Source organism: Numida meleagris, chromosome 1, assembly GCF_002078875.1.
Source record: "Numida meleagris isolate 19003 breed g44 Domestic line chromosome 1, NumMel1.0, whole genome shotgun sequence".
Taxonomy (NCBI): Eukaryota; Metazoa; Chordata; class Aves; order Galliformes; family Numididae; genus Numida; species Numida meleagris.
The window spans coordinates 56,541,395-56,564,135 of record NC_034409.1 but is presented as its reverse complement, the minus strand read 5'-3'; the positions used below and the strand labels follow the sequence as shown (position 1 = coordinate 56,564,135).

The following is a 22,741-nucleotide window of genomic DNA, read 5'->3' as shown; positions in this document are numbered from 1 at the left end:
ATGTTCTGCAGAGGCGCAGAGATTTTCTCCAGTGGATGCTTGACTCCCGCAACTCAGCTGATGCCCTGGCAGGTGGATATTTTGATATGATCTGTCCAGCCAACGCTTCCAGCCAGAACGAGGTGCCTCTTGTTGGCAAAGCCCCGTCTGAAAAGGTTCAGAAGACGCTAACAGAGGATGAGATAGCAGGCCAAGCTTTTCTCTTCCTGATTGCTGGGTATGAGACCACCACTAGCACACTGTCCTTCGCCACGTACTTGCTAGCGACCAACCCAGAGTGCCAGGAGAAGTTGCTTCAGGAGATAGATGAGTTCTCAGCAAAGCATGTAAGTACAATATGCTGGTGTGGAGCTTCCTGCCGGGAGCAAGGCAATGTGGATATCACACAGCTATGACACCTGCATGGCCCCTATTTGTCTCATTTGTGTATGTATTGTTTATTAATATGTTGTCGAGATTTTGCATGTTGTTACTCTAGTTTTTCTCTTTCTTATCTGAAGGTAAAATAGAGGAAAGTTATCTGGTCAGTGGTTAGCTCTAGTGTTGCCTTAAAGTGAATAATATTTCATGTTTGCTGATGGTTTGTCCTCTGATTTTCAGTCAGAAGCATATGAGAGATAGAGTACCTATTTGAAGTAAAGGTGTTTTTGACCAAAATTTCAAAATTGATCTACGTATATTGACCTATATCGTGGGGCTCTTTTGTGTTTTATTTCTTTATTTACTGTTTATTCATTTTGAAACTGTTAAATGATGTCACTTTTCAGCAACTGAAGGAATGACTCGGGATCTTTGTGTCATAATGGAAACTTAACTTTTACAAAATATCTTACATTCTTGAAATTAACCAGCTATGGGCACATTCTAAAAATAGGCATTTTTATACTTTCCTGTTGTCCAAATAGTTTGGTTCCTTTTGTGGTCAATTTTATTTCCTGATCTTTGTAAGGACACAAAGAGAGTTATTATTAATCATAAACTTCAAAGTTTATTCATATTTTTTTCTCCAGCAGCAGAATATGTGTATGCTTAAAAAAGAAGTTACTCGTATGTAATTCTCTTATACTGTTTTAGAATGATTTCTCCTTCGTTTTCTGTATTTATCAAGGAAGTTCATGTTTCCTGGTTAATCATCAACAGCATTTTGCGTATCTAGCAGACAGTCTGGCAACCATTGTTCCACCCTATGGTGTCTGCACAAGTCATTAGCTATGAGAATTCAGACTGAGTGGCTTTTTCTTTCTGGTGAACTTTTTTGTACTGGATCAAAAGGCCAACTGGAGAAAAATGACACAATTCTTGCAGAATTTATATGCTGGATTTGCATACTGAAATCCTTAATGATACAATTTTGGTAATTTTATGCTTTCCATAAATTCCATGCACTGTGTTGTACTGAGAGAATGAGAAAAGAGTCATACGATTATCTCCTTGGCTGGCAATATAAAGTTCTTGGTTATGTAAAAGCATGCCCATTCAGGAGTTACTGTTTCACTCCTTTTGGTTGGGCAAACATAATAGCCAGAATTTGTGTACACGGAATGTATGTTTCATCTTGCATGAAGATGGTTTGAGAGTGGCGCTTCTCCATCAGATTCTTTTAGCTCTGAGAGAGCAGATGGACAACAGCAGAGCTTTTCATCAGTGCATGCTTCATATAGAATTATCTTCGAATCATAGAATGGTTTGGGTTGGAAGGGACCTTAGAGATCATCCAGTTCCAACCCTCATGCCATGGGTGGGGTTGCCACCCACTAAATCAGGTATATAGATCAGATCAGTTATATCTCTGGTGTAAGTTGATACAATGAAACCATTGGTGTGCTGTGTTCTAACTTAGAGTATTCAGGTTATGTTTCTAGGTTATTGGTTCTGCAATACTCTAGTTGGACTAGATTTACTTGTTTCATTTGTATACAGCAGCAGACCTAATCATGCCCTCATGTCCAGTTAGCTCAGCTGACTTCCTTTAGGCTTGCAAAGTTGTGAAGACCCAATGTGGCCTGGAATATGTGTGATTTACTGATCAATACTGGTGGCAGAGTTGCACAGGAGAAATCCCTGTTATGTAGCCACAACAAGATTATGTTTCATTTCCTCTCCAGTTCATTAAAACTAACAGCCAAAGAAGCTAAAGTGAAACTGCTGGGAGAGATCTCTAAACATGATTAGTACATGATGTCCTTTCTATATGTCTGTAGATGGGTATATGAATTAGTATACTTTTCCATGTAACTGCATAGAAAGCTGATAAGGAATATTTGCCCTGCAAGCTGTCATTAACTTTTTATAGACTTTTCATAGAGGGAGACCATTTACATGGCTACACTTGTGTTAACAAGTACTGTGCTCCCATACACACAGATCCACAGTCTGGCACAGTTAGCAGTGAGGGCTGCTGGGTGCACACTGCACACATCTTGGGAGGGTTTCTTTTGGGTTAGTTCTAATCTGATCCTGTGTAATGAAGGCCACTTAGCAGTTGAAATGATCTTCTACTTTAGGTACCACTAAAGGAACCCTGGGTGCACCCCTGAAGACTGTAGTGTGGACCTGTGTGACAGGCTTGCTTGTAAGCATGCTCCTGATCCAAGCTGGAACACTAACCCGTCTCTACATTGTATATGGTCTGTCTGAGCTGTCACTCATTGTTACGATTATTTCAGTAACAGTACAATCCAAATGAGTAATGCTAGACTTTCTTGATTTTCTAAGAGGAATATTTGACCTCTGCAGCATCTAGGGGAAGTTGAGGAGCTAGGGACAACTGTGACAGAGAAGTTAAAACAAGGTGTAGAGAGATGGCACTCAAATGAGTGATTTTTTTTCAGGTCAGTTGTGCACGCAGCGTCATCCCAAACTGTGTCCCATGTTTTGAATTGGCTGGAAGAACTTTTCAAATCACTTCCCCACACTTTACTAATTTTCAGGTTTAGCTGAGAACGTATGTGACTATATAGCTGAGGAGAGGAGGGAGACAACTGTTCTTGTACTGTCTTTTAAGCAAGGAAATTTGTGGTTCTCATCTGTGTAGCTTTGTTCTTCTTATTATAAACAGATTATAACTTGAGGGGGGACAATGCACTGCTTGAGCCTATTCCAGAATAAAAAAAGGTTGCAACAGTTCAATCCCTTCAATGACTGTAATTAGCTACGTTTAGCCTAGAAAATAAGATCCACATGGACAGTTCACGAATTACAGGAGCAGAAATTATTTTAAAACAAGGAAAATATAGATGCTATGTTCATTTGTCATGCAAGAGAGAGGAAGAGAGCGAAACAGCTACAGTTTGTTATCAAGTCAGTTGCTAAGAAATTTGATTAGGTTATAGCTTGTGTTCAGCACATCAGCTTTGCTCTTATCCTGGTGCTTTGCAGTTTTCCGAAAGGAGGTTAGAATGCCAAAGCATGGAGAATGGTACAGCCAAGTTGTTATGACAGGTGGTGGAAGACTGCTTTGATTTGCAGATATGAAAGTGTTAAACAGAGTAACCTCTCCAGCCAAATCTATACTCCAGTAACTAACTACTAAATGCTCCCCACCACATCCCCCTTCCTTCCTCCAAACATTTCAGTTGCCTCATGCAGCATGTTTTATTGCCCTAATCTGTGGTTGTAGAGTTGTGATGTGATTTTACAGCAGCTGCTATGTATCATCTTGGGGATGGCTGTACTTCAGTGGTGGACAGAGTGATTTATGTGTAGATAGATCTAGTTTACACACTCATTTACTAAAGTTTATAAAGACACGTGGGAGTCATCTGAGAAAAGGTGCTATAAATGACAGGCTCAGTTCCAGTTTTTCTGACACACCAGTCAAAACCTTAAAGGACAAGGACCTTGTGATAGCATGATAGGAGAGCAAGACCAGTGCATCTGGGAATACAGTGGTATTTTGGTGGCTCTGATTGAGGATACCTTTGAGTTTGCTCTGATCTTCGTCTGTCTTGCTTGCTCAGTGATTACCTTGGAGGAGAAGGAGAGCAGGAGAGAAAGGAGAAAGCATGGCCCATTGAGAGAGCTTTAAACTAGGCATGAAGTGGGAGGAGGTTAAAACAAAGCTTGCTAAAGATGAGCCTAGGGGAAATATGATGGGACTGGGAGAGATATGAATAGCTCAGCTGAAGTGCATCTACACCAGTGCACGCAGCATGGGTAACAGATGGGAGAGGAGCTGGAAAACATCATGTGGCCAGCAAACTATGACTTCATTGCCATTACTGAAGCACGGTGGGATTGCTTCCATGACCGGAGAGCTGCAATGGATGGCTATAAACCATCAAAGTGTGGTGGTGAATGGAGTTAAATCCAGCTGGCAACCGGTCATGAGTGATGTTCCCCAGGAGTCAGTATTGGGTCCTGTCCTGTTCAATATCTTTACTGATGACCTGGATGAGGTCATTGAGTGCGCCCTCAGTAAGTTTGCAGATGACATCATATTGGGAGGAAGTATCAATCTGCCTGAGGGTAGGAATGCCCTACAGTGGTATCTGGACTGGCTGGGTAGCTGGGCTGAGCCCAAAGGGGTGAAATTCAACAAGACCAAGTGCTGGGTCCTGCATTTTGACCGCAACAACCCCAGGCAACACTACAGGCTTGGGGCAGAGTGAATGGAAGACTGTGTGGAGGAAACAGACCTGGTGGTACTGGTCGATGCTTGGTTGAACATGAGCCAGCAGTGTGCCCAGGAGGCCAAGAAGGCCAATGGCATCCTGGCTCGTGTAAGAAATAATGTTGCCAGCAAGAGCAAGGAAGTGATCATTCCCATCTACTTAGCACTGGTGAGGCTGCACCTTGAGTACTGTGTCCAGTGTTGGGCCCCTCACTGCAAGAAAGACATTGAGGCCCTGGAGCGTGTTCAGGGAAAGGCAACTAAGCTGGTGAGGAGTCTGGAGCACAAGTCTTATGAGAAGCGGCTGAGGGAGCTGAGATTGTTTAATCTGGAGGAGAGGAAGTTCAAGGGAGACCTTATTGCTCTCTACAACTACCTGAAAGGAGGTTGTGGGGAGGTGGGGTTCAGCCTCTTTTCCTGAGTAATAGTGAGAGGACGAGAGGGAATGGCCTCAGGTTGCACCAGGGGAGGTTCAGGTTGGATGTCAGGAAAAACAACTTCTCTGAAAGAGTGGTCAGGTGCTGGAACAGGCTGCCCAGGAAAGCAATGGAGGGACCGTCCCTGGAAGTGTTCAAGAAACATTTAGATATGGTACTAAGGGACAAGGTTTTGTGGGGAAATATTGGTGGTGGGTGGATGGTTGGACTAGATAATCTTGGAGGTTTTTTCCAACCTTGGTTATTCTTTGATTCTATTCTATTGTTAGGCCTCTGTGCTAGCTTGGCTAAAGCTTGTGTGGAGTGGGAACACTTGACCAGATGCTATTTCAGCCTGCGGACCAGAAAGCAGGAGAAACTTCTAATCTCAATTGTTGTAGAGGACAGACACATATGTTATTACCCTTCTCACTCTCATCTGGATCTTTGGGATGTCAGGAGGGGTAGAATAGTGCTTTTCACCATCACGTCAAAAGAAAAGATGCCATCACTACACATTGCATCTTCTCATAGATATGGGAATAATCTAACAGGCACTGACTTGGAGGGCTCAGAAATCATAGAATCATAGAATGGCCTGGGTTGAAAAGGACCTCAAAGATCATCTAGTATCAACCCCCCTGCTGTGTGTAGAGTTGCCAACCACTAGACCAGGCTACCCAGAGCCACATACAGCCTGGCCTTGAATGCCTCCAGGGATGGGGCATCCACAGCCTCCTTGGGCAACTTGTTCCAGTGCGTCACCACCTTCCGAGTGAAAAACTTCCTCCTAATATCTAACCTAAACCTCCCCTGTCTGAGTTTAAAAACATTCCCCCTTGTCCTATCGCTGTCCACCCTCGTAAACAATCATTCCCCCTCCTATTTATACGCTCCTTTCAAGTATTTGAAGGCCACAATGAGGTCTCCCAAGAGCCTTCTCTTCTCCAAACTAAACAAGCCCAGTTCCCTCAACCTTTTTTCATAGGAGAATATTTGGGACAGGATGCTGTACTGGAAGTGATTAGTTATCTTTGCAGACAAGGTGTGTATGAAGGCAGCCTGGTTCAGAGGCAGTGCACTGATACAGGAAATGGGGAGCCTTGCCTACTAACTTTTTATTGGGCCATCTGTTCAGCTGTTTATTTCAGCTCTATCTGTGCAATGAGTGCAGTGTTTCTAAATACCAGGTGAAAAGTGCTGAGGAGAGGTAGAGATTATTGTTTAGAATGTGGAATATTAATGATATCAAGCTTTTCATATAGCACTTTCCATATATATTGTAACTGGCTCTGATTAGTAAGTAAGTATTTAAGGGACAGTAATTTCTTTTAGTCCCAGTGACTGCTCCAGCTGCTTTGGGAAAGACAAGTTTCAGCATATTCCTCTAACAAATGGATTGAAATTGTAACAATTCTGACCTGATCCTCTTCATGAATCCTTTGGGGGTTTATTATGTGTGTTGTGAAAGGGTATCCACTGGAGAAAAGATGGAAGTATTTGCTGCTACCTTGTTGCTGACTGTGCATCTTGCTTTGATACTGCGAAAGTAAAGACAAACAAGATGAGAAAAGTGTTAACTATGAGCTAACGGGCAGGACACCTGTGTGTGTGCATAACATAATATTTCTGCAGGGTCTGCCACAGATCTGGTTCCAGGACAGCAGAGAGGGACCAGCTCTTCAATGGGGTGTAAAGTGACACAACTTGTTTGGTATTCGTGCAGGTATGATGATAAACATCAGTTAAGAAGCTGACATTTAGTTTGTGTAAACCAATAAAAAAGGACAGGGAAAGAGAAAACCAAACTGACTGCTATTTCAAAGACTAGATTATTTTATAGAGCTTGTGGCTGGCCATTCCAGAGATGTAGGAGGCCATACAATTGTGAAAGATGTTTTTATCCACATGAACCAGGTGAGAAGGAATACATTCGTGGTCTTCACCCTCTCCATTTCAATCTACCAGGATCCCTGTGTGGAGTTGTTAAAGGGCCCTTCAGAGGGCATACACTTCATGAACAGTCTTTGCACTTGTGGCTGATTATTTGGTTGTAAAAACAAGCTGGTTTTTATTTATTTTGGTGCGTGTGTGCTTCAGAAGAACATAACGAGCCTGCAGCAGACATGCCTTCTGGACAGATGGATGCTTCCTTCTGAGCCCCACTGCTCTGTGTGCTTTGTCCCGAACCACACATAGCTGTGGACAGGGGAGAGAAATATTGCTGCAGCTTTTGTGCTGGGGATTCCCTTTACACAACGTCTCTCCTTTGTACTTCTCTTCCCGTTTTAGCATTTAAATTTCTCTGTGCCTCCTTCTTTCCTCACCTCCTCCCAAGCCTCTCATTCACAATTATAAACAATTTTTTTATTGGTTGTACAGGATTACGCAGTTTTAGACTGAACAAGTAGTAGCACAAAAAGCACTGCAAAAACATAGGTGAGCAAGTTAACTTCTTAGAAGAAGTTATTTGTTGCCCTCAGGTGAAATGTGGTAAGTGGCTGTGTATGTGCTCCTAATCTGTCGCAAAGTAAGCAGATCAGGTTAAACCACTGAAATGAGGTCATTATTTTCTTGAGGGAGGGAAAGCAAGAACAGTTTGAGGCAGCTATGGAGGGCAAAAGAGATGCAAGAATGAATAACTGTGTGACCATGTCATAAAGAAATGAATATTTGAAGGTGCCAAACAGAGATAAATCTGGAGCAGGGAGCACCCTGAATTTTAATCTCCAATTCAGATACCTTGTCATACCAAAAGCACCACATCCAGTAGACATATTAAAGTCTTAGTGCTAGGTAGAGAACTTTCCACAGGTATGTGGAGGATGCTTTGCTGCACCAATATTCATGGCTGCAGTGGCTCTCTGAAGAGGCCTGGTGGGGCTCAGGGGGAGCAGCAGCTCCCTTCTTGCTGCTAAAGCCCAAGAGTTGGTCGTGAGTAAAAAAGGAAATAAAAGTAAATAGATGAAAGGGCAAGTATATCTGTGAAACCTTAATTAAAGACTGCAAGTCCAGCTGGATTTTCCATTCTGTTTTTAAAATGCTGTGTGCAGCTCTTATTTATGAATTATACAGGAGCTGCAGAGATCCCACCTTGGGTTAGAGTGCACTGTCATGGAGTTCCCGTTGAGCTTTCTCAAGTCTCAGAGAACAGAGAGAAGCATGGCAGGCCCCTGCCTTTGCTGTGCCATGGCTTTGGGATGAGCAGCATGAGGAGAAGTTGCTGCGCACATAGTCGTGTCAGCCATTGATAGGGGGTTATAAAAACCCCGGAACACTGTTACTGAACGTGCAATAGGATGGACAAAAGACAGGCAGAATGGAAATGAGCCCAGTTTATGGATGAGGATAGGAATGCATAGTTTGTTCAAAGTCCATATCACAGCCATAGATTTAACTGATCGTTTGAAGTTATGGCCCTAGTGGGGTTTCCTTACATTGTCCGGTAACCACTGATTGATAGGAGACTTAGAAACACCAGTGCGTGGAGGAATTAAGAGCAATTAGTCCCAATATGGCTCTACTCTGTCCAGTGTCCTATTAACGCTAGCATAGCTATTCAGTGCGGGAGTGATTTGTTACCAACGTTTTCACCATTGTCTAGAGCCCATAAATTTTAAGTGCACTTCAAAGTCCTGAGATACTCTCTTATTATTTAAATGAAGACCTGGAGGTTTTTCCTTAATGATGAAAAAGAAATCTTCCTATTTCCATAAATATTTGCTTTTCTCTTGCGCTATGGCACAGGAATATTGTCAATATGTACAATCGAAAATGTTGACTGGACTATGTTTGCGTTTCCTGCATGTCAGTAGTGCTGAATGATGCCAGCCTGTTGTTTCATTTGTGCAGCTTAATTCCATTACAGCTGCTGTGTGTGGTCAGTTGTGAATGGGCTGGGTTGAGGTGGATTGATACATAAGGCCCCTCCTCTGTGATTTACGTGTTTGATGCTGTTATTTATCAAACATACTGGGTGTGGGCAGTGACTCATCTGGGATAACTTGGCACATCATCACTGAATTGAGTGGAGCCAGTCTATTTTACTGTGGCTTATGATTCTCTTCAACACATTGAGAAGCTCCTTCACTGATCTCTCTGCAGTCTAACAGATATGTCATATTGTAAAGGAGACTGTGCATTTTCAGAATTTTCCCTTCTCTTAAAATTCCCAGAGAGCAATGAGAGGTAGCACCATTTTCATGGTGTCACTGTGCCTGATTGAGTACTTTATATTTTTAAGCTGTTTATGCAGAGAATCTCCTTGGTAGCACAGACTGCTTTCTCTGAGCATTAGTGAGAGGTGAAAGTCAGAGAGATGGCACTGTCAGGGAATTACCCACAACAATTTGCATGAATTTGGTGCCTTTCATGCAGTATCTCAAGGCACTGCACTTTCAGAAGCCAGCAACTACAGAGACTAAGCTTCACTAAGTAAATATTGCTGACGGTGGAGGCATACATTTATCAAGGGAGCCTGAATTGTAAATAGTTTGCGAAAAAAATCCCACAGAAGAAGAGTCGCTGTTGCACATGCATATACATGTGTGCGTATAAAACACAGAAACAGTAGGCACAAGCAATGCTGTATCATGTTGCTGTTTATTCCATTCCAGGAAATAACCCTCTTCAATTTCTTTATTTGTGTAAGAAGATGTTGCAGAGCCTCACAGCATTCACAAGTGTCAGCTGCCAGCAATCAGTTTTGTTGTTAACAAATAAAAACATGCGTTTAAACATGTAGAGACTGAATGCTGTTGAGTTATATTTCTGCAGTTCTTCACACAATTACTTGAAGTCTGAAATCAGTTAATTAGCTTTGTCTTACTTCTGTATAAACAGGTTGGAGGTTGCTAAGTAGGAGAAGACATTAAGTCCCCGCTTCTCTTCGTATCTAGAATTTACTGATTTAAACGCAAGCTTTTAACTCAAGATCTAGATTCACTTTCCTCGGGCAGAGATTTTTTGTTCCTTTTTTTTAACTGACATTTTCTCTTCTGTACAAGAAGAGATAGCCTGAGCAAACACTTGAGCCCATGCTCACCTTGTGTGTGCCCACTTTGACATGAGCTTGTTCCCAGACTCAAACGCTGAGGGGAAGCACTCGGGGAAAACTCGGGCTCAGTTTGTCCACTGTACAAACCTTAGCAGGTTAGAGGAGCAAAGTCAGTGTTTCAAACCCCAGTAGTATTTTGGCATTGTTCCCCCTTCCTTGACTTCCAACAATCCTACCAAAAAGACAACCTGGTTATGAAAAAAATTGTTTATTTTCTGGGGAAATCCTATCAACAACTGTGAACTGGTGATTCTATGTCCTGGAATGAGGTGCCGTTGAAATGATTAATGTGCCCATATTTCAAGGAATTTTATTTATTTTTGACGTTATAAGATTCTTTTCCTCCCTTCTTCACCAAACACACACACGCGCACACACACACACACGAAAAAAGACATTTTCCATTTGTTCAGTTCAAGCTTATCAGTCTCTCGCCCATGAAGTCTAATTTATCTTTTGCTTGCAATGTCACATGTTGCTCAGTGACTCTACCTTATTGCTATTCTTGAGCAAAACTGAGTCTCGGGTAATGTATGCTAGACAGATACTCATTTTCAACTCTGAATTTTCCTGGTAGTTTGCCATTCTCATAATAACCGACCCTCTATCATTGCTGCAGAATTCACATTAAAGAATAAATTTTTCTAGTGACGTGGGACATTTAATGGTGACCATCCTAATAATAAAGCTCTTTAAGTGCAATTAGGCAGATTTGTTTTTAAAGAATAAGTAAAGGAAGGGAGTAAAGGAAGGGATGCACCTTCCCCATCTTTCTGTTTCCCTTCTCCTCCCTATCTGAGGCTTTTTTTTTTTTTTTTTTTTTTGAGGAGAGAGCGTGTTTGCTTTTAATGTAAGGAAAAAATTGACTTGATTCATGTGTGTGAAGTAAGGGTCAAAAAAGTTGTTTAGACATTCATGTACATTGATTTTCATGGGAGTTGGGCACCAAAAGGTTTTCTAAATGATAGGAAGGGGAGGATGGCCAGATGCAGGCATAGTCACAGGTGTAAGAAATCGGAGAAACCAAACCATCTGGTCCCACTGAATTTACAAATGAGTGAGGATGGTCTTGGACATCTACAGGAAGAATTAGAGATCTGTGTGTGGTCACAAGGCTGTGATTTCATTGCAGTCACAGTAACACGGTGAGACAACTCGCATGACTGGAATGCTCTCATGGATGACTGTGTTCTTTTCAGAAAGGACAGACCAGCAAGGTGAGGCCGTGGAGTTGCTCTTTATGTGAGGGATGCCTAGGGATGAATGATGAACATGTGGAGAGCTCATGGGTGAGAATTAAATGGCAGGCTAATATGGGTTACGCTGTTGCGGGTATTTACTACAGGCTGCCTGATCAGGAGGAGGAAGTTAATGAGGCCTTCTACAGACAGCTGAAATTATCCTCACAATCACAGGCACTGGTTCTCATGGGAGACCACCCAGATATTTGCTAGAAAAGCATTACTGCCAGGCATGCACAGTCCAGGAGGTTCCTGTAGTGCTTGAAGGATAACTTTCTGATGCAGGTGGTGGAGGACCCAATGAGGAGAAGCGTGCTGCTGGACCTTGATCTTACAAATAAGGAAGGACTCATTGGTAGTGTGAAGGCTCAGGGCAACATTGGATGCAGCGACCATAACGTAGTGGAGTTCAGGATCTTACATGAAAGAAACAAGGCAATAAGTAAGATTGTAACCCTGGACTTCAGGAGAGCTAACTGAACTCTTCAAGGATCCACTTGGAAGTATGAGTTACATCACTGAAAGGGGGGGGAGGGAGGGGGCAAGAGAGTTGGTTGACCCTCAAGCAGCACTTCTTCCAAGCTCAAGAGTGGTGCATCCCTAAGAGTAAGAAATCAGGCAAAGGTGGCAGGAGGCCTGCATGGATGAACAAGGAGCTTGTGGAAAAACTTAAATGGAAAAAGAAATTCGATGGCATATGGAAGAGGAGTCTGGCCACTTAAGAGGGATATAGGAACATTGTCAGGGCATAAGGGGATGTCACAAGGATGGCTAAGGCCCACCTGGAATTAAATCTGGCAAGGGAGGTTAAAGACAACTAGAGAGGCTGCATTAATTATGTCAATAGCAAAAGGAAGACTAGGGAAAATGTGGGCCTGCTGCTGAATAAGATGGGTACTTTTGTAATGGAGAACACTGAGAAGGCGGAGTTACTGAACGCCTTCTTTTCTTCAGTCTTTACTGCTAGTACTGCCCCTTGGAACTCCCAGGCCTTGGAGATTAGAAAGAGAGTCTGGGGAAAGGAAGAATTCCCTTTGGTCAAAGAAGATCTGATCAGAGATCATCTAGGCAAACTCGATGCACACAAATCCATGGGCCTCAGTGTGATGCACCCATGAGTGCTGAGGAAGCTGGTATAAATGATTACCAAGCCACTCTATATAATCTTTGAAGGGTCATGGAGAACAGGAGAGGTGTCTGAGTACTGGAGGAAAGCCAGTGTCACTCCAGTCTTCAAAAAGGGCAAGAAGGAGGAGCAGGGAAACTACAGGCCAGTCCAAATCACCTCTGTCCCTGGGAAGGCGGTCGAACAGCTTATTCTGGATGTCATCAGCAAGCAAGTGGAAGGGAAGAAGGTTGTCAGGAGTGGTCAGCATAGATTCACCAAGGGGAAAACACGTTTGAGCAATCCGGTAGCCTTATATGGTGTCGTGACTGGCTGGGTAGATGAGGGGAGAGCAGTGGATGTTGTCTACCTTGATTTCAGCAGTGCTTTTGACACTGTCTCCCATAGCATTCTTGTAGGTAAGCTTAGGGAGTGTGGGATAGATGAGTGGACAGTGAGATGAATAAGAACTGCCCAACAGGTAGAGCTTAGAAATTTGTGGTCAGTGGGGAGGAATAACCTGGGGAGGAATAACCACATGCATCAGTACAAGTGAAGGGCTGACCTGCTGGAAAGGAGCTCTGCAGAGAAGGACCTGGGTGTCCTGGTGGGCAACAGGTTGTCCATGAGCCAGCAGTGTGCCCTTGTAGCCCAGAAGGCCAATGGCATCCCGGGTTATATTACAAAGATCATGACCAGCAGGTTGCGGGAGGTGATCCTCCCCTTCTGCTCTGCCCTGCTGAGGCCACATCTGGAGTGCTGTGTCCAGGTCTGGGCTCCCCAGTTCAAGAAAGACAGGGAACTTTCAGAGAGTTCCCAGCAAAGCAGTTGGACTAGGTGAACTCCAGAGGTTCTTTCCAACACATACAGTTCTGTGATTTTGTGATATGTTTCAGAAGCCCACACTGTATCTCAGCATTATCAGTCAATATCATTCATCAGGCTGGAACTTGTCTCCTGGGTAAAACTATGTGCTAGACTAAACAAAAAGCATTTCCAAGCTCTTTGTTAGTTAGCTTTGAATTGTGATGAGATCCCTCCATGTCCCCAGAGATAACAGGCGGGTTTTTCAGAGGCGGAACACATTGGTCCAGCCCTTGCATCCTCATCTGCTGCAGAGATCATCACTGAACTGTCGTCTACTTCAGGGCACAGGGAAAGAAATCTTACTTTAATTGCACTGTTCAGGGCAATCTTGACTCTTGAGATCTATGAAAGCAAGTATCGCTTTCTTCATGGTAAGAAGAAAGCGATACTTGCTTTTTGTGGAAAAAGAAAGGAAAGGAGGAGAGGTATTGTGGAACAGCTCATAAAACACAGATGACCAACAAGTCATACATGTGTGTATGCACATACCTGCATGTGAGAGAAGAAGGGAGAAAGTGAATCATGGTTGATGAAAAGAATGTCTTTCATCTGAAAGCTGAACTCAGATTTCTGAATTGCGTGTATTATATATGTAAGGTGTGAAAGCTGAGCTAAGGAGAACACGTGCTTAATTTGTTCAGAAATGATAAAATCCCAGCAGCAACCGCAATGAAATTGAACTTGTATTCAACATTTTAATCTCCTAAAAATGATCTTAGCTTGTATGAATGTGAGGTCAAAATGGAATTTTTCCTCCAGGTATGTACATAAATTAGGTTGCACTAATAGGATGTAACCAGTCCATTTATTTGTCAATATGCATTCAAAGTGAAAGCTGAACGAGCCTATGTCAGAAGAAAATGAAACTGGTTTGCATTTTGTGATTATGCAAAGCAGTTCTTGGTAAAATGCACTTCTAGTGACCTCCTCCCCTGTTTTTCCCTTCTTGTACCACACCGGCAGCATGTATGTATTTAAATAATTTCCATTTCTAATGACATGTTTATGTGTTACTTTTAGTTAGCATGAGATGGCTTTTGTATTGTTTGCTGTGTTTAATGTTATGCTTCCCTTTTAATGTGGAATGAAAGAAAAAGTGGCATTTCTGGGTGTTCCCTTGCTCAGGAACTGTAGTTGTCTACCAGTGATATGAGGAAACATTTCTCTGCTTAACCAAATATGAAGACTGGGGCAAAGGGAGTAGTCAGGAAGGTGCAAAGAAAAGTAGGAAATTCATGCTATTTGAGGACTGTTCCGTTTCACTCCAGTTAATAGGTTTTACTGTCTGAGAATTGGATGACACCAGTTTTTTACTAGTATATCCAGGAAATTTGGTGCTCGACTTTCAAAAGAGAGAATAGAAGTATTTTCCAAAATACAAATCCTCTACAACAACCAGAAACTTTTAATTCAGTGTAAATAGTTGTGTTTTTAATGTTTCAATCAGTGCCCCAAAATGCTTTCTGTGGAAGTGGAAGCTGATCAGAAGCAGAACTTCATTGCTGTAGCAGCAAGTGAGACAGACAGTCAAGGCCTCAGTCAGGGGAGAGAAAAAACTTTTATGCCCCACAAACCTTGCCTGCTTGTACAGACTGGACTGTTGGTTTCTAGTCAATGTGTAGTAGATGAATGGGTGCTTAGATGAGGACCCATTTAATAACTGGTAAAAGAGTTTCTATTTTCCTTAGTAAGGTTTCACGTGTAAAGAGTCTGAAGACTCAGTTCCTTTCTCAGTCCTAGGAATTATCCTCCCTGGCTGCCACTGAGGCATAGTTCATGAGGACATATGCAATCTGTTGTCTGGAACTGTTGAGCCAACGCTTTCCGACTGTATGAAATCTGTAGGTTGAAAATTCAACAAAATGTTCATCTTGTTTTCAAAGTAAAAAATCATGGTTTTGTAGGCATCTGAAAGAAAAATTGAATTTCAGCATAGCTTCTGTTAATAAGTGGGAGAAAAAAAAACATGCTGCCTTTTTTTTTTTCTTAACACACCTTCAGGTCAAAAGGAGAAATTGATTAAATGATTTTGACCTTCTGATGCAATAGAAATTTGAATAAGCTTTTACATCTTTCTCAATACTCAGAGTTGCACTTCAAATCTAAAGGAGAAAATGGAGGAATTAGAATTGGGCAATTATCTGCAACGCCTTACTGCTGTCATTGATCTACGTGAAGGGATGAGGCAGTAACAAAGTGTGAGCAAGTCATTGTATCCTCAGCTGGAACAAACCACTTTTAAGAGCTCTTGCTTTTTGGAATTTGTTTTTGAGACGCATCAAGTTCATATACAGTCAGGATATGATGTGAAGAAGGTTTTGTGCAGTCAAGAATGACGATTTAATAGCCTGATAAGTAGAGAAGCTTACAGATAATTTCAAGGTGTTAATCTAACCTTCCTGTGCCTTTAATCTTTAAGCATTCTGGAGAATGTGAAAAACAAAAGCTGACTGTTGTAATATCATAGAACAGGCACGGAGAGAAAATTTCTTCCAGCAGAGCGGCTTTTAAATAAATTATTGCTTTATTTTATTTCTTTTTCTCTGTGATGGGAAAAATAGCTCTAAGATGGATTTAAAGGAAAGTGAATTTACTAAGTGTCCTGCATCTTTCTCTCTCACTAATTAGTAACAGTCAAACGCTCTTGTTCTGCAGACAGTGACTACAAAGAAAAGGATAAAGAACTTGGGAAAGACTGTAAAGCTGAAATAATTAGGCAATTTATCATTTAGGGTAATTGGACTTGTGCAAAACAGTGTTATTTACCACAGGTTTCCATTTCTCCTAACTGGGTGTGAAAAATACAGCTACATCGATTGGGAAATGCTCTTGGTGCTTTTTCCACAATGCCTTGTGCCAGAGACTCTCAGTTCAAAGTGTGATGTTCCTCCCAGTGATTTCTTTTCCCTCAGTGATCTTCAGAAGCAGTGTTCAGCTTCTAAAACCTCAAACCGAAATTAGATTAAAGCGCCCAATATGGGGTCAGAAATGGGAGGGAAAGAGAGACGAGTTTCCACCAGGGAATTTTCACTTAACAAATGAAAGCCTTTGCTTTGTTTCAAAGGAAAAATTGCCAAGTAGAGGCACATCTTAATCACATCGGTAGCCAGCTGAGATGTTTATGCAAATTTACAAAGGTATGTAAGTATAAGAATCAGGGGGTCCAAAACTCCTGCCTCTGTGATGTGAAAAACAGGCATTTAAGCACCACTGGTAGATAGCTCTGATGTTGTTTCAGTTTAAGGGAGAAGCAGGGAAGCAAGTGTGAAGGCTTTCCTTGAATTTCACCTCACAGCTCGCTGGCAGTATGAATGACCTTTTCCTTGGATAATCAGCAAACTCCAAGCATTAAGAGTGCCACGGGGCTCATCCTTGCCAGAGGCTGAGGTTTCCCTTCATTCCTTAAGGTAGAGGGCACAGCTGCTCCTTTGCAGTGCATCAAATTATTGCACTCTCCCAGCTTTCTACCATTGCCCTCTGTTTTAGAAGATTGCATCTTCACAAGCAGCTATGTTTGTGGCAGATGCTCCAGAAATGTTCAAAATCCTGAATTTTGCCCTCTGAAATACACTGTTGATGGCATAAACCCAGTGCTGCCTTTCCACCAGGTCTCGGGGTGGCCCAGGATGTCACATTGAGCTCCATGGTGCTGGCACCCAATTGCTGAGGTACTTGACCCAAGCTTTGCTTAGAGGAGGGTAAGTAGTAGTAATCACTGGGCTGAGGCCAATGGCATGAAGTTCAGAAAGACCAAGTGCTGGGTCCTGCACTTTGGCCACAACAACCCCAGGCAATGCTACAGGCTTGGGGCAGAGTGAATGGAAGACTGTGTGGAGGAAATGGACCTGGGGGTATCAGTCGGCACTTGGCTGAACATGAGCCAGCAGTGTGCCCAAGTGGGCAAGAAGGCCAATGGCATCCTGACTTGTATCAGAAATAGTGTTACCAGCAAGAGCAAGGAAGTGATCATTCCCATGTACTCGGCACTGGTGAGGCTGCACCTTGAGTACTGTGTTCAGTGTTGGGCCCCTCACTGCAAGAAAGACATTGAGGCCCTGGAGCGTGTTCAGAGGAAGGGCAACTAAGCTGGTGAGGGGTCTAGAGCACAAGTCTTATGAGGAGCAGCTGAAAGAGCTGGCATTGTTTAGCCTCGAGAGAAGGAAGTTCAAGGGAGACTTTATCGCTCTCTACAACTACCTGAAGGGAGGTTGTGGGGTGGTGGAAGTCATCCTCTTCTCTTGTATAACTGGCAATAGGACTAGAGGTAATGACATCAAGTTGCACCAGGGGAGGTTCAGGTTGGATGTCAGGAAAAATTTCTTCTCTGAAAGAGTGGTCAGGTGCTGGAACAGGCTGCCCAGGGAGGTGGTAGAGTCACCATTCCTGGAGGTGTTCAAGAAACATTTAGATGTTGTACTGAAGGACGTGGTTTAGTAGGAAGTATTGGTGGTAGGTAGATGGTTGGACTGAATGCTCTTGGAGGTTTTTTCCAACCTTGGTGTTTCTATGATTCTTTTAATTGTTATTTTAAAGTGATTTTGCTCTACCCACCTGTTATAAACCAGCCAGCAGACTCCCCAGCTGGGAAGAGAATCAGGGGAAAAGAAAAGGTGATGTTTAAAAGCATTTTGCTCCTTGTCTGCAAGAAAGTCACAAATATCTGCTGCCAGGTTGTTGTAGATGGGTGCCATGGAAGTGTTTTTAAGTGGCACAGCTTGACACCAATTGCATGCATGACTTCAGAGAGTGTCACAGGTTGTGTGGTTTTTTTCTGCCAACGGCTTGTTATTTTAAAACAGTTGCATGTATTTGATATTTTCTTTAGCAAGGAGAAAGTCATGACTACCAGCAAGTTTCTGTGGAGATGCAAGGAGTGGTAGGTTGTTACCTAAAATATTGCCTTTATCTTGAGCAAGCTGAATGTGTGACGAAATGCAAAATAGAGATGTAAATTTGGTAGAGCTTGAGTGCGCAAGCTCAGGTACGGAAAAGAACTCCTCTGCCAATGCAGTCAAATTATCAAATGAAGAACATTTCAACATTTGTCAGTTTTTGTGCCATATCATGATTTGATGGCTATTGATGTTGATTGCTTTTGTTGAACAGAGCCTTAGCTGACATTCCAGGGTTTTGGGGTTGTTTGGCTTAGGGCTAGGAGCCAAATATCTTTCTTGTAGCCCTACTGATTTACAAGGGCTGTGTAAACTCTGTTTTTGTCCAGCATGGGAGGAATCAAACGGCTGGGCATGGTTCTTGTGCTCATGGCCCCGTGGAGCAATATGGACATTGGCAGTCTTTCTCCAAAGCTGTTTCTCCAGGCCGAGCTAGATGTGCATCTGATACCTTGTCTAGTAATTCTTGCTTTGTTTTCCATTCCTGATCCATTTGCTTCTTTTCTGAACATACAGATCTTTGCAGAGAACTGCCCAGGGAAACTACTCTGCCCAAGTATGCCTTGTGGATAACCTTGCTTGTTGTTTTGCATTGTGACACTTGCCTGTGCTTTGCACAGGGCCTGTAATCTTTCTTATTTGATTCTGCAAAGCAGCTTATCTGTTTCTCCTATTTACCCAGAGAAATGAGTGGTTCCTTTACCTACAAGTCTGAACAATGTTTAACCCAAGCTCTAATTTCAGTCAATTCTTCAGGCTGGGTACTCCACCTCTTCAGCACTGCAGGCTTCTGCCAGTGGGAGCAAGATGTTGTGTATTTTCTAAGTATTTTAGGTTATTTTAGCACTTTTCGTACATTAACACTCAACTGATATGTAAGTACTAACCTATAAATATCTGTGCAAGGCTTGTAATATTAATGGCCCTGCTTTTTACAGAAGAGCACAAGGAAGGACAGAAAATTTAAAAGTTCTGGTGTGTGTAAAAGAGATCTCCTAATGTAGTATTTGTTAAGTTCTGATTTGAATTGGTTTAAATGCCAAAGAATTTTTTTTTTTTGTAAAATTATATGGTGTTTTGTACATGGGTTTAAATGAAAATACATGGATTTTCATCACGTAGAGATCTGAATCACTACACTCACTAGGTCTTCTGGTGTGCTTAAGTTACAGGATGCGCATCGCCCTATGCACAGAGAGAAATGCAAATATCTTTTTGCTGGTGCTTTGAGTAGTCTCACAAAGCAAATATCTTTCCATTCTGCAGGAATAAAAAAATAAAGATATTGTCTATGAAATTAATTAAACCATAGATTTTCAGTTTAGGAGATCATTACTGTGCAGTCTAATCTTGTGTACAACCAAGGACATAGGACTCCACTGAATTTAATATGTTTAAATTAGTGTACCTTTTAAAGAAAACTCCCAGTTGCTTAAATTAAATGGCATAAAATGTCCTTCCAGACTTTGAAAATGAGGAATCCTAAGAAAAACAAGTGAAACAAAATGCTTTGTTAATCTTTTTAATTATCCTTGTTCCACTGTTGCAAGTTTGACTGTTCCAGAAACATTGGACAGCCTTGTCACCAACATGCTGTCCTTACAGAATTGTGGAACCCTCTGCGTTTTGCATTAATTAAACGTATAAATCCTACAAACCATATGTAGGGTAACTGCAAACAAAGAGCCTGATTCTCAGTTTCCATTTATGCTATTTCATCACTCCTGCAACGGGAATGGATTGTCAAGGTGTGCACACCATCCTTACACTTACCTGCAACAGTATTACCATCACCTTATTCCTGTGTGGTGCCATCTTGCTAATATACAAACAAGTGCTTGAAGCTATGGCAAGGCTTGTTTATGCTTCCGTGGACCTTAGTGTAACTGAGGTTTGGGCTCCGAAGACAATTCCTTTTGCTTACAATCCAGTTACTGAAAGGAAAACAGCAATACTCAGCTTGCTGGCAAGGAGCACAAAGCAAACCGGTAATTCAGAAGACGATTAGGGAAAGGGAAGACAAAACATGATGCACACCAGCAAGTTTTTCTTCTTTATTAATGGAAGAACACAAATGCTTTTTTGTCATGCTCTGTGGTTTGATATGAGAAGTATAACCCATGCAAAATAATGGATTCTCTTACAAAAGTTAAAGATGAAGTGGAAAAAATTGTTTCAGTCCTTTTGGTTCACACTACCTTCTTTTTTATGCACAGTTAGTCTGAAGTAGGAACTTTGAAATAGGAATGCAGATTATTTGATTGAATTTCGGATCTTGCTAGGGGTTAACTTTGTTTTGTAGAGTGATGATATCAAGATGCCTTTAACTTAGTAAATCTGCAAAGACTTGACCCAAAGCCTTGGGAGGGTATTGCTTTGGTTCAGATGCTAAGTGAGAAGAGTGCTGTGCTTTTGTAATCAAGCAGCTGCTGGAGTTGGGCTCAGGGATGTTGTTGTGTGCTCAGCCCCCAGGACCAGCTGCTCTGCTGTAAATTGGGGCTGGTGCTGAGGGGGAGTGAGGGACATAGTAAACATGCAGACTAGCAGTAAATGACAAGAGGGATATGATATGTAACATTAACCAGGCTCAGTGTTTGCTTAGGCTGTGGGATAGTCTTTTAAATCAGTCTTTTATTATCAGTGGAGCCTTAGCTGTGCACTTAAATGGAGAACAATGCAAGGACATGGAAATGGTGCAAAGCGAGCATCCTGCTTTCTTTCCTAGCTCTGATTTTATAAGAAAACCAGAGATAGATCCAGGTCATAACATGCAAATGTGAACTTTTTCCATGTTTGGCAGTGTTTGGAACTGGGCTCTGATTTCATCCCCGTTCCTGCCATAAGGATTCATCTCATTCACCAGTAACGCTGTGCCTAAATCCAGCTGGGAATGCCACACAAGGAATCCTCCCGCTCCTACTTGGTCTTTCTGGCAACAGTCAATCTACCACGATTTTGTTTACTCTCCTCCAAAAGTTAGTTATCTTCCTAAATGAGAATTCTGTTTGTTTCCATTTTGAATGTTTTGCCCTTAGTTTCCCTTGAACTTCCATCATTCTTTTGACAGCTAAGACCCTTTGCACATGAGAGGTATTTTCTCCTCATTGTGCAATTGTAATTGTATTCTGCAATGGTATCAGCTGCTAGTGTTTTCTTGTAAAATTGTTAAGTTCCTAAAATTTATTTTTGTAGAATGTCTTTTTTTCAAATTGTATTTGTTTGTTTTGTGAAGGGGATGGACAGTATGTGCACCTGTTTTCAAAAGCTCACCTATGGTTTTTTAACATTCTTTGAAAAATATGGACATCAGAATTGGAGAGAGTATTCTAAAATCAATGTGCATCAGTGTGAAATATTACCCAGCTTACCTAGTTTTTACTCAGTGCTCCCTTGTTTCAAATGATGTAGCTGTTACTGGAGTTTAGCATTTCTAAGTGTTTTTAGATCTTTTAGAGTATTATTTTCCCTTTTCTGTAGTTCTATAAATACACTGAGAGAAATTAGCTGCAAAGTGTGGGCACAAGTTGGAATTTGGAGGGGGCTGATATTATAGGAAAGCAATGTTACCAGATCTCCTAACTCCCACCGAATCAAAATGTTGCTGGAATGCTTGCTTGAAACTGTATTGAAATCTGAATTCTATCTTTTATATTTTTTAGTGTTTCAGACTAAGAAAGTAATAAATTTAATCCCACTAGCGCTCGATCTTTGCAGAGAAATGTGGTAGCCATGAGACACTTGTTGTGCATATGTAGATATATAAATTCTAAGCAGTTCATTGACAAATGTTACCAAGCTCTTATGAATGTCTTTGTACATCTAAATTTATGTGCACTTATATATCTTTTAACACTGCACTATGCTTTAGGCTGGTAATTGTAGACCAGGACACCAGTGTTTTTTTGAAAAGGTCTTGGGAGTACTTTCTTTTCTAAGTCAGCAGTGGGGAGAAACTATTTTCCATGTGTTTTGATTTTAGCCTCTTCATTTCTGGACTGTACAAGGCAAAAAGACAATCACATGTGTCCACATTACCAGCTGGAGATGGTAGGTTTCTCCTACCATGTAGACTCAATTCTGGTTCATCCAGCTAACACTAGAGATAGTAAATGGAGCTGTTTGGTTTTGCTGCAGGAGGGATAAGCTGCAAATCAAAGAATGACAGAATTGTAGGGGTTGGAAGGGACCTCTAGAAAACATCAAGTCCAACCCCCTGCTAAAGTAGGTTCCCTACAATAGGTCACACAGGAAGGCATCCAAGATGGGTCTTGAATATCTCCAGAGAAGGAGAATCCACATCCTCTCTGGGCAGCCTGTTCCAGTGCTCTGTCACCCTCAAAGTAAAGAAGTTTTTCTATGTATTTGTGTGGAACTTCCTACATTCCAGTTTTTGACCGTTGCTCTTTGTCCTGTCACTGCATACCACTGGAAAGAGTCTGGTCTCATCCAATTGCCTCCTGCACTTCAGATATTTATTAACACTGGTCAAATCCCTTCTCGGTCTTCTCTTCTCCAGGATGAACAGTCCCAGGTCTCTCAGCCTTTCCTCATA

The 22,741-nt window shown here is 41.9% G+C and overlaps 1 protein-coding gene across 8 annotated transcripts in view; it reads left to right on the top strand.

Moving 5' to 3' along the window:
* TBXAS1 (thromboxane A synthase 1) overlaps nt 1–22,741 on the top strand; it is a 248,415-nt gene that overhangs the window by 175,895 nt on the left and 49,779 nt on the right. For all 8 annotated transcript variants that reach the window (XM_021387758.1, XM_021387751.1, XM_021387780.1 and 5 more), the window contains one exon: nt 12–326. In XM_021387758.1, coding sequence (XP_021243433.1) covers nt 12–326 — 315 coding nt within the window. The remainder of the gene's footprint in view (nt 1–11; nt 327–22,741) is intronic.